We start from the raw sequence: 12,381 nt of genomic DNA, 5'->3' as shown, positions 1-12,381 counted from the left end.
CTCGACCTCCACCACTCTGAGCACGCGGCCCCAGCAACCCTGCTCCAACCACTGGGCCCAACCAGCCGTGCTTTGGCTTCTGACACCAGCGATATGGAGGAGTCGTTCACCTCACTGCTTTCCACGTGTATGGCCCTGCCTTGGTCAGCGCTGGTTTTCATCTGCCATTGCACTGCCCGGTGACATGGCTTGATTAGATCCCTTTGAACTTCTTCAAAGTCTTCTCTAGGCTGATTAATCTGCATAATTTTGTGTCATCTGCCAACATCCACCTTGTTGTTCAGCCCCGGTTCCAAACATAAGAAAGGCCAGACTGGGTCAGAGGAAAGGTCCATCTAGCCCAGTATCCTGTCTTCTGACAGTGGCCACTGCCAGGTGCCCCAGAGGGAATCAACAGACAAGACTCATCCAGTGATCTATGCCCTGTTGCCTAATTCCTAGTTTCTGGCAATCAGAGGCTAGGGACACCAAAAAGTTGATAAGCGTCTGGTGTACGTACCATAGCAGGACAAAGAGCTCTTCTGTGTCGGTCCCGGTTCCCTAGTCAACTGCAGAACCCGACACGAGATTTACAAGCTTCTGCAACCATTTGTAATGTCTGTTGAGGATGTCCCACGTGGTCCTGTCAGATTTCAAAGGCACTTCCTGAAAAGCTGAAACCAAGAGGAAACGGGTTGAAAAGCCCCTGGTGCTGATGTGCCTGGTGCCTAGGAAACCTCCACTCCCGATGGCCATTGCCCCCTGCTATTAGCTCCCCCAGAGTCTAAGGGCACAAGAGCAACAACTCCGCTCCTCCCAAAATAGCCCTGGACAGAGAGGAGACCCCATTCTTGTCACTTCCCCCTCCGCCGGCCTACACCCCTACACATACCCCTACACACGGACGGTTGGGGGCACTTGTTCTTTCGATGGAACAGGAAAGTGACAGCCGCAGCGACATTAAACCATCCAACATTTAGGCCGAGATCCACAAAGGGATTTAGGCTCCTAATGTCTGCTGAAATCCTTTGTGGCCCTGTGCCTTCATTCCTGAAGAGATCACAGGGAAAAGTGTTTCCCATGTGCCCTCATGGGATTTCCTAGGAGCTGATAACCAATCTCGGAGTGAATCTCCCTGGCCTGCAATCACTCCATTCCAGGGAGGGCAGGTGATGAGGGTTATTGTCATCATCATCATCATCCTTAATAACAACGGCTCTTTTCAATTCTGTCAGGCCTTCCATTACAGACTTTCAGACCTTTATGAAGACAGTTTCCCCACACAGCTTTAAGGTTATGTCTACACTAGGAGCTAGAGATGGAATTCCCCTGCTCCCATACACATATTGTGGTACCTCGATGAAGCTCGCATGACCATCCTTCTTCCTTAAACGCTGTCCTTAGACAGAGAGGGACCTGTGTCCACATTCAAACCTGTGTTCGGGCCCTGTGCTGCACCCCTGTACTTCCCACAGAGGCACAAACACACAGAGGTATTTCCTTACCTTCATACAGGCGGGAGATGCCATCTTCATTCACTGTTTCAGACAACAAATTGTAGTAATGGCGGATAGTATTTCCTAGACATACAATGAATACAGTGCATCTCATTACTTTTCAAATCCTTCGCTGAAAACTGCTAAGGATGCAGCCATTCCCCCAAGACAGCCCTTCGGAAATTAAATACATTCCTTACATCTGTTCACAAAGCACATTAGATAAAGCATCAGATGCCCAGCAGTGACTGAGAAGCTGATTTCCAAAGGAGATTGAATTCACATCAAACCAGCATGATGTGAATTCAATCTCCCCTAGGCGCAGCCAAAGAGCTGTTGTGGGCAGGGGAAGTTGGTGCAGTTGATACAGCTAAGTTGCTCCCTTCATCTTGGAATACATGTTAATTCTCTCTCTCTCTCTCTCTCTCTCACACACACACACACACACACACACACACAGACACCCCGTTGTAGGATTCTGGTGCTGTCGGAGGGAACAGAGCAGCCGTCTAGAAAAGGGCTTTGAAGGAAACATTTAAGAAAGCTCAAGTGAATTTCCTCTGCTTACCAATGAACAAGGCTGCAGAGTGTCGTATTGTTGTCTGGGAGCTTTCCAGGTACTCTAGGGCCTGGAACAGGAATTTGGGGATGTGGCTCTTGTTGTTCTGCATCTGGAAAGAAAGAAGGAAGAAATGCACAATATACAAATGACATGTTCTCCCCACAGCGAATAGTCCAGGAAAGCCAAAGCATATAGCCAGGCAATGGCAGCCGCCAATACGAACCCATATACCAGAGCAGTACCTCTCTAAAGTCACTGTTGTGTTCTCCAGAACCTCCGCTTTCATTTGAAAAGACAAAAGTTTGGAGGTCTGACAGTTGTGGAGAAAAATGTCAAAAATGTGAACGGATTGTAACTCCTGCAGAAATGAACCAGCAGAGAGCCTGGAATAGAGTCTTGCAACCCGACCGAAGCGGATGGGTACTCAGGCTGTGGGGTTCGAAAGGTCTCCCTCAAGTCCCCATTCACCTCTCTCAAGGCACAAGGAATTCACCTACCAAGCACTTCCCGACACACTTCAAGAGCTGTGAGGAGCCATCCCAGGCCATGCTGCGGAACAGCCTCTTCAAATGAGCCCAGCCGAGAAACATTGCGCAGCGGAAGAGCGTCAGTTTACATCGCTGCAAGAGAAGGGAGACCAAGAGGGTTCTCACTGCGAGAGGGATAGTGTGGGGGACACTGGACCTTCTCCACCCCTTGTGCTGTGTGCTGTGAGGATGGATGAGGCACGAGGCTCCAGCATGGAGTGAAGCCGGGAGGAGAAGACTCTGCTTGGGCAAGGGGCTCTGGCGATGACTGGAGTGGGGGCCCCAGGGGATTCTGGCCCTTTGCTCTGAAGGAAATAATGACGGTTGCACTTACCAGTGTCACACTCTCCTCCTGGTCTGCAAGATGCAGCAGCAGCGGGAGCAAGCAGTGGATGATTTCCTGCTGCACGAGGGGTTTGTCCGGGTCCTGCACCCTGCTCACCACGTTGCCAAGCAGTGAAATGGCAGCTGAGCGCACACTGCCCCTCTCCTGGCAATGACACACAGGGGGTGGGGACCCCCAGTTAAAGCCAGGCAGTATCAGAGCAGAACGCGACAGAGTCATAATCCGCCCGCTGCTCCGGTCCCCCTGTGTGAACTGACTTGGCTGGCGGGAGCAGGGCGGACACCAGGCCAGCGCCATAGACATCTTGTGCAAGGCCTGAGACCCTGTGCGGGACAGCGCAGCCCCAGGGTGTCCCAGAGGCAGTTTCTGTCTGGAGAGCCCAGAATCCCAGAACCCGAGAAGATTTGGGGAGAGGGAGGGAAGTCTGCTGGAGGCTGGTCTGGGGAAGGGGAGAAGCCGCTGCTGGAGCCTTGCAGGGATGCGCTGCTACAAAACACAGCATTTCTTTTGCTCTTCGGTGCCCCCGAGAGCCGAGCCATTCCCGACCCACCTCTTTCCTGCTGAGAATCTCCACCTCTTTGGGGGCCTGTGTTCTCCAGACAGCTGGTCATCTGCCCAGGACCAGGCCCCTCTCCCCCAGGCCAGGCTGCAGCAGGGGCTGGGAGCATGGCGCTGAGGCTGAGCTTTGGCGAGAAGAGCTCTGACAGGGAGGTGGCTCAGCAGGAGATTCCCCACCCATGGCGGGGGCGCTCCTTGGAGGCTCCATGGCAGGCCTGAGGGGCGGGAGCCAAGGAGATGGGGAGAGAGAGACAAGGGCATCAGAGACAGGTGGAGGGGGGGCATGGGCTTCTCCTGGGGTTCCAAGCCTTACGTCATCAATGAAGGGGCGAAGGCTGACTGCGATGTCCTGGGAGATGGAGCCAAGCCCCTCCCTCTTGAGGAGGTAGATGATGTCTCCAGCTTTGTGCATGGCCTCCTTGACACACCCTCCATCCCGGTCACAAAACCTGGCCACGGTTCCTGGCAGCTGGGCCTGTAACCATCTCACCTGCAGGAATGAAGAAGGCAACTCATTACTTTCCAGGGTGACAGCCTGGAGCACACGCTGGACCACTCCTGCCTAGGAGAAACCACGGATGGCACAGCCCCCCAACGGGGCAGAAAGTCGTTCTCCTGTCACTCTGTGCCCGCTGCTCACTGTAACCTTTGTCTTTGCTCACCCCACCTCCCCCATTGCATCCCATCTGCAATCAGGGCTCAGCTCACGGGAGCAGGGAGCACCTCATGCCTTGATTTGCTCAGGAAAACAACTCCACCATTTGAGGGCTGTGTGTTAAACAACAAGGCTTGTGTGGGGATCTGGCTCTCATTTCCGAGCTATCTGAGAGACATCGGCTTCCTCGGTCCCCTGGGCAATCCACGCCTCTTACCTTTTCTGGCTGGAACACAATACTGCCAAGGCCTCGCAGACTGAGCTTACGTATGACGGGATTTGTGTCTTTGCTCCATTCCATGAGCTGCGCCCGGAGCTCTGATTTTGTCAGCACTGTCTCAATGGAAGGACTCTGGAGAAACTGGAAAGAGCCAAATCAACATCAGGTTGAGGAACAGAGGTCTTCCTGTGGGGTCTCTGCCCTAGACAGTCGTCTTTACCAAAGGGCCACTTACTCCCACCCAAAGTCTCTGGTGCGTAGGGAGCCAGTTGCTGCTGTTTCAGTTGGTTCATTCCCAAAAGTTGGACTCATGCACAAATCACAAATCAACCCCCAGGGAAAGGGGCGTCTCCAGGCCTCATTGAGCGCCATGCAGAGACCCCTGGGACAGAAGAAAAGCACAACCCCAGGAAAAGGTGAGGAGAGAAGCAAGGCCTTGGGGCACTGGAGAAACATCCCCTCTTGCCCCATAATCCCATCGAGGCACATCCAGCCAGGAGCAATCTCACCCTGTCTCCCCCTCCCTCTCTTTGCCATGCCCCACAACCATCTTTGTGCGGAGAGGAGCTAGCTGGCGGTAAGGCTGCTGAGCTGCTGACAATGTGCCCCAGAGCTTACTGGCCTGAGCTGCTCTCCAGAAAGCTCCCTTGTGCCTGTCAACTAATGAATCTCACCTCAATACAGAAAGCCATGGCGATCGTTCTCTGCTCCTCCTCCCTCTCGCTCTGGACGATGGTGATTGCCTCTCTGAAAACTGCAGGGAGCTGAGGGTTCTCACACTCGATCATGGATCTGGAACATGGAACAGAAAGTCCCTTAAAGAAAAGGAGTACTTGTGGCACCTTAGAGACTAACCAATTTATTTGAGCATAAGCTTTCGTGAGCTACAGCTCACTTCATCGGATGCATAGTGTGGAAAGTGTAGAAGATCTTTTTATATACACACAAAGCATGAAAAAATACCTCCTCCCACCCCACTCTCCTGCTGGTAATAGCTTATCTAAAGTGATCACTCTCCTTACAGTGTATATCTTCTGTCCCAGGGGTCTCTGCATGGCGCTCAATGAGGCCTGGAGACACCCCTTTCCCTGGGGGTTGATTTGTGACTTGTGGGGGGGGGTGAGAAAACCTGGATTTGTGCTGGAAATGGCCCAACTTGATTATCATACACATTGTAAGGAGAGTGGAACAGGAATATTTCACACGGAAATCCCATTCCCAAGAGAGACCCAGTGAGGAGGAAACTTTGGGCTCTTACCTTGCAATCAGGCCAACACCCTGTGAGTAGTAATATCTGGAGGCTATCGTGTCCCAACCCTGCTGAAACTGGATGATGGCAAATTCCTTCCAGTAGCCGGGCATGGAGAAAAGAGTCTTCACAGCCTCCACTGACGTGCTAAAGAGAAACAAATACCAGTGTCAGGCAACGAGATCAGCCCCAGGCATGGCAACTCTGCAGAAGTCCTGGGACACACAGCGTGGTCAGCAGTAGCTAGCCTCCCCGAGGATAGATCCAGTGTGATATCACGGTGCTTCCCTGCCCAATGGGCCCTGTCTACACTGCCGTTTCATTGAGTTTCTAACCAATTAGTGACAATGTCGCTTCTTAAGATGATTGGTGTCATCACTCACTGTGGCTGAATACTTGATTCTTTACCGTGACAGGTAACAGGACTCAAGTGGGCATGTGGGGTCGGGTCCTTCGTTGGTGTAAGCGAGCAAAGCGATGTCAGTTTACACCACCTGAGGTGTCTTCCGGCGCTCTGGTTTTCCCGTGTAGATAGAAGCCCCTCACTGTGCCCACAGAGCCAGTCGAACGGGTCCCTCTTCCTCCTGCCTGCCTGTGGGGCTGAGATCCTGCACGGCCTGGCCCCAGGTGCTGCCGGTGTGGCTCTGTCCACATTTGGGGACGGAGGCCCCCAGATTTGCTCAGCAGACAGTGATGAAAGCACTGACCCTCTGGCGGGTGGCACATGTGGTTGGATGCACAAACTTGACTGCTGCCTGAGTGTGTGGGGAAAGCAGCTGGCCTGTGGACGGCGTCAGATGAGCGAGTGTGACTCACAAGAACACACGGCTCTCAACCCTTTTCCCTCAAGAGAGACCTGCACCCAACTGAGCCTGGGCCAACGACAGCACCCGAACCACTGATGGCCATGAACAGACCCCAAGTGTTTAACAGAACAAATCTGTTCTTCCTTTTCCTTTCAGTCATTACCTTAGGGGGCTGAGGCAGCTGGATCCCTCCTCGGGGCTGGATGTCTCGCTGGCCATGTCGGTCCCTGGCAAGTGCAGATCCATCACATACTGCACTTGCCTGACGCAGAGGATGAGGAGCTGGGGATACATTTCCAGGATGGCTTCTCGGTATCCCCAAAGGAAAAGGACCTCGTAAATGGTCTTCATGGCCTGGAGGGGGGAAAGCATTTCACTCAACTATCCCAATCTGTCCCCTGCCCCCATTGCCATTCGCGACTGTCCTTTTGTCATGTCTCCTTTCCTCTCCAGCGTGTTACAAAAGAGGATTGGCTCCTGAGAGGGGAGGAGACATTTGGAAGCTCCTGAACCTTCCCCCATTCCTGGAACGGAAGCAGGATGGAACCCTATGGAAAGATCAGAAGAGTCTGGGTGACGTTATTCCCCGTTATTTCTCTTAATGGTGCAGACCCTGTGCTTTGGCTTTCCAGCCGTGACTGGACGGGCTGAAACCATCCTGAGGAGATGCGTTCTCATAGGCCCAGTGTTTCTGGCCCAGTCAAAAGTACTGGACATCTCAAGATCCCATGCTGGGAAGATTTCTAGCCACAGTTTACAAAGCCAGAAACCTGGATACTTCCAAGAGACGCCCGAACTGCACCTGCTCACTAAAGGGCCATCTAAAGCAGAAGACGACTGAGCCAGGGTACCAGCAGATAAACCACTTAAGATCTATAACTTTTACCTGGGGGAAACTTTATTTACACCTCTTTGGTTTCATTGGAGGTGGCCAGGACACACGAAGGTCTGGTCTACACGACAGAGTTAGGTCAACACAAGGCCACTCACCCAGCATCACCCTAACTATGGAATTTCCTTCCCATTGGCAGAACTGCCCCTGGGTGCCAAATTCATAACTCCACCTCCACAAGGGGCAGAGAGTCCAAGTCAATGCAGTTCGGTCGATGCAGTGTCAGTGTAGACACCGTGTCCTTTACGTCAACTGACCCTCAGGAGCCTTCCCGCAATGCCCCACCCTGACCGAGGAATCACGACAAGCGCTTCTGGTGAGGACGTGCCCTGCTGGCACCAGGGCTGGCTCCAGCTTTTTGGCTGCCCCAAGCGGAGAAGGAAAAAAAAAAAAGAAAAACCCGATTGAGCTGCCCCCGAAGTGGCGCTGAAGAGGAAGAGAGGGAATGAAGGACCCGCTGCCGAATTACCGCCGAAGACCCGGACGTGCCGCCCCGACTTTCTATTGGCTGCCCCAGGCCCCTGCTTCCTTTGCTGGCACCCAGACCCGGCCCTGGCTGACACACGCAGCAAAGTGCAGCCCCACCCAAGGGATGGGCTTGCTGTGGCGGCTGTGTGCCGAGGGAGGTTAGGTCAGCTGAACTGTGTAGTGGAGCTGTGGCCTGAAGCTCAGAAGGGGTGAAGCTCACACACACACACACACACACACACACACACACACAAAGATGCACCAACCTCCCTGCAGTGACGGGTTCGCAAAGTGACATCTCAAATCTCACTTACAGCCAGAGACACATGGCCGCTCTTCTCCTCCCGGCGTCTCTGCTGGAGCTTGTCCAGCAGCTGCCGCAGCACCTCCCTGGTGAGCTGGGGTTCTTCACCCAAGGCCTTCCACAGCTCAAGGGCACATCTGCAGAGTCAGAAACAGAAGTCAGACCTTCCCTGCCTGGCCACCTCTCGCCCTCCCCAGGGAGAGGCTTGCAATGTAGGCAGGAAAGGCGTCTCTCAGAGGAGACACCGATCGGTGCGGGGAGACTGAGGCTGGGCAAGTCCCTTCAGAGAACGTTGTATTTATTCCTTTCCCCTAATGGGTTATTGTTCCTGAAGCCAGCACCACTGCTTCCCAACAGTGACCATGAACTGACCACAGAGTGACCAACGCACTGCAGACTGCAAAATTCTGCTCTGTTACGCTAGGGTCAGTCCGGAGGAACTTGCCTGAACTCATTGGAGTTACTCTGGCTATCTGGGGGTGTAACTGAGACCCAGCGTTTGGCCAAGTGTCTCAAAGCACCTCAACCCTACTGCAGTGTGGTGGATGGGGTCAGGCACTGAATCAGAACATGCCCTGATAGGAGAGGATTCAGGAGCTTGGAAGGGGAGATTGTACTGCCCAGCGTGACAGAGATGGAAGGAAACTACGATTGAAATCCCTCTCCTCTCTTCTCTCCATTCTTGCTGATCTAAGTCCTGCTGGTCCCCGCAGGCATCTGCAGAGGAAGACTGCAGACGGATCCAAAAGACTTCCAGTCATTTGACTTCCAAGTTTGGTGAGGAAGGTCGGACATGGTGGTCAAGCCCTGGAGACACTGAGAGCTAGGTTGGACAAATCAAGAGCAAATGGCCTGGAAGCAAGGTCTTCAGGAAGCTTGACTGAAATTCTGTGCCAAGGCTGCCGAGTTTCTACAACTTGTGAGCACAGCCCCTGGAAAGCACTGTGGCTGTTCCAAGGAATCCAAGGAAAGGTTTACAAATCAAACACTCAAAGAAATATGAAAACCAACACTGTATTCCTCTGGTAACTGAATTGGGCAAGAAATTCCATTTCTTTCATGCTGCTCTTCAATTTGCTCTCCCATGTGACACAGATTTGTCTCTGGTCAATGCAGAACTGCATTGCAGAAGATGCCAAGGAAAGCCGGAGTTTTGAGCTCTGGCTAGGGTCCAAGTTGAGTTTCACGGCCCCTAGGAACATGGGGATTGTGTTTAAAACACCTCAGATGGATGACTCTGCAAAGTGACCAGCAATAACCAGCAGGACTCAGAGTTTACAACACATTGAGATGAAAAGAGGCACTCACCCCTCTCAGAGCTATTATTGCCGGCTGTCTGCAGACTCAGGCAGGCTGCACTGCATTTACGCTCTGGTCATGTGTGGATGATTTTTTGTCTTTTTGCAACAATAAGGGCTGGAAATTTCTGTCTTCAGAGATTTACCTCTGCTGCACAGCTCCAGAAGAATGAGTGTATTTTTTCACCAATTCCTCATCCACGGAATAACTAGGGATCTGACGACAGGTAACAATCCTGCACAGCGAATAGACAGATGGGCCTCATGGGCCTTTTCAATCTCTGCCTTCTCTCATGCACTAAGGAGCAGCCAGACCTCATGAGCCAGGGATGTTGAGTGAGCCCCAAAGTCATTTATTTTGACATAGTCATGGATCTGAGAGGAAGTGGGTGACCCATAGAAATCAGGAGAATGCAGGAATTCTCCAGAAAACTGGCACGTCTCCATCCCGGGCAGTGCAGGAGGAGGGGTTGGCTCCTCAGCAGCTGGGCCTGGGCATCTCCTCTTACTAAGCATGGACAGCTCTCTGCACAGCAGGAAACTCCCTCCAACTGTGTGAGCCCCACGGACCCTTCCCGGCCTGTGGCCTGTCAGTGGGAGCAGGAAGAGAAATAACAGACTGAGGTGATAACAGAGCAGCTCCCTACCTGTGCGATGAGAGCGTGTGAGCCACACAGGTTAGAACCACGTCCTGGGGGTGGGAGCGAGCCAGCAAGGCCGTGGCCCTCAGCGCTGCTTTTCTGGCTCTGGGATCGCAGACGTTGTCGAGCCAGATTAAGATCCCTCCCACAACGTCTCCAACCTGGAAGAATGCCAGGAAGTTGAGGGATGGATTAATCAGAGTGGCCTCCTCCCAGGGAACCTCTCCTGGCAGCCCTGCAAGCCGCCTCTGACCTCAGTTTCCCATCTTGGCTCCTCCCTAATCTGAAGAAAGAGGCTTTGACAAGTCCAGGAACCCCAGTCTTCCCGAGGTCTGGTTTAGCACCTTAAAGCTCAGAAACACACACAAAAGCCTTCCCCAAAACCTTACAGTGGGCAGAGCCCAAACTCCCCTGATGTCCCAGGGCCTTCCCTGCCATAGCAAACTGCTCTCAGCCCTGCTCTCAAAGGCTTCCCTGCAGGAGCCTTTCCTCAGTCTCTGCATCTTCCTGTTGCTCTTTCTAGCACAATCAGTTCCTCCAGACCAGGGGTCTCAACCTAGTTTCCATTGTGGGCCACATCCAATCCTACCTGTTTGGCCCTGAGGATGTCCCATGGGGCACAGCTCTGTGCTGACGGGGCCGCAGGTTGAGAACCACTGCTCCAGACCCCAGAGCCCATCCTAGAGATGGCAGGCCTAATGTGGAGGCTCGTCAGCAGACTAGGTAAGTGCTGCCTTGCCAGGGCTGGGGCTGTCCCACACCTTCAGTGTGGCTGGGCGTCCTCAGGGAAGTGTCAGGGCTCCAGCGGGCAGAGGACACTTTCAAAACCTGACACCGCGGATCCCCGCAGCCAAGCGCTGAATGGCAAGGGGCTGAGCCAACCTTCAAAGCACCATGCTAGTGTGTCCCAGGAACGGTTTCCTAGGAGAGGCGATTCTCCCGTCCCCCTCTCTGCGCAGCATCCCCCTGCCCCACTGCGGGCGTCTCTTACTCTCTCCATCTTGTCTCCGTGGAGAGATACGATGGCCCTCAGCTCTTCCTCTGCGGCTCTAAATCTCTCCAGGGTGGGTGTTGTCAGACCCTGCACGGCTGTCATCAGCAGGGCGTGGAGCGGGGCTGAGGAAGGGTGCTCCCCGAGGGTCTGCAATGAACAGGGACAAAGCCTGTGGGGACTGAGTATTTCCCTCGGGCAGCTGCCCTGGAACAGTCTGTCCCCGGGGGAGGCTGCCAGCGCAGAGGGAGCCTGGAGACTCCGGCTGAGCCCATTTCTTCAGAAGCCTCCCCAGGTGCCAACGTTTCCTCAGCCTTTCGTCCGCTCTCTGGCCCCCTCTCCTGAGAAGAGACGGGAGCCTCTCGGGCAGTGCGGGGACCCCAAGGGCCACCCCATTTCCTCCCTCTCCAGCCCCTCCTCCCAGGACGCCCAGCTATTGCTGAGAAAGCCTCAATGTCCTGCAAAGCCCATTCGAGTTGCTCCTTGAGTGTCGCCGAGGGGTCACTGGAGAACCTGCCCCATGTCCCATCCCACCCCGAGCGCCTGAGCAGATTGGCTCAGCAGCTCTGGCAGCCCACAGTGTCTGCGAGGAAAGGAGTGAGAATAGGGCCCAAACGGAAACGCCCTCTTCCTTCCCCACCCCGCAGCGTGTGGCACTGCCAGGAAACAGGCAGGAATTGCCGCCAGGAGAGAAAGTAGCTGAGACTGAAGGAGCGTGTCTGCCTGGCTGAGGAGAAGCCCAAACCGTGGGCCTCTGGGGCCAGAGCCCTGTGGGTCAGAACTCACTGGGCACAATGTTACTCCAGGGGGCCCGGTTCCAGGGTCACCTAAACCCAGGGCCTGGGCTGCTGGAGGCCTTTGCCCTGGTGTCTCAGGGCAGCCCCTGGGGATTGCTGCAGCTGGGCTGCGTGGCGCTGGATTAGCACCGTCTGTCCTGGATGCCCGCAGCTGAGGACGCCGTAGAGCACACCGGAGTGGCCGACTCGCATCCAGACTCCAGCCCCCCGGCACGTCAGGAGCTCCCAGAACAGCAGACTTTTGTCTGCGCTGCAGGGTGCTCTGTCACTGACAGCAAGAGTCACAACGGCGTCGAGGTGCCTTTGTAACTCGGACGGAGCCCAGATGTTGGCAGGCGGGATCGAACCTGGGATCTCAGTGCAGGAGCCGCTACCACATGAGCTAAAACCCATGCGGCTGTCAGCTCAGGCTGGAGAGCAGACTCACCGGTTCTGTCTCGAAGTGGTCCTGGTGCCATGAGATGGGCCAGAACCCCACAGCCAGGAGATACGTGGGTTACCCCGACAAGGGCAGGGATGGGCCTGGTCTGACTTTCAGCCGTGCCTGTGGGCCATGGGAAGTGCCTCAGAATCAGGCACCTGAGCCAGGCAC

At 54.3% G+C, this 12,381-nt stretch overlaps 1 protein-coding gene and 1 pseudogene across 1 annotated transcript in view; both read right to left on the bottom strand.

The window, feature by feature from the left end:
* LOC141996210 (butyrophilin subfamily 1 member A1-like) overlaps window positions 1-12,381 on the bottom strand; it is a 660,168-nt pseudogene that overhangs the window by 343,311 nt on the left and 304,476 nt on the right.
* The window catches only part of LOC141995772 (zinc finger protein RFP-like), a 41,231-nt gene that overhangs the window by 28,465 nt on the left and 385 nt on the right, over window positions 1-12,381 (bottom strand). Inside the window, exons 2-7 of the mRNA XM_074967159.1 lie at window positions 6,661-6,752; window positions 5,602-5,739; window positions 5,087-5,135; window positions 4,341-4,484; window positions 3,959-4,030; window positions 2,535-2,657 (exon numbers count right to left, since the gene is read on the bottom strand). Coding sequence (XP_074823260.1) covers window positions 2,535-2,657; window positions 3,959-4,030; window positions 4,341-4,484; window positions 5,087-5,135; window positions 5,602-5,739; window positions 6,661-6,752 — 618 coding nt within the window. The remainder of the gene's footprint in view (window positions 1-2,534; window positions 2,658-3,958; window positions 4,031-4,340; window positions 4,485-5,086; window positions 5,136-5,601; window positions 5,740-6,660; window positions 6,753-12,381) is intronic.

The sequence above is a fragment of the Natator depressus genome, chromosome 11, assembly GCF_965152275.1.
Source record: "Natator depressus isolate rNatDep1 chromosome 11, rNatDep2.hap1, whole genome shotgun sequence".
NCBI classification, from domain to species: Eukaryota; Metazoa; Chordata; order Testudines; family Cheloniidae; genus Natator; species Natator depressus.
Note: the sequence above shows the minus strand (reverse complement) of the source record. Positions and strands in the feature narration are given on the sequence as shown.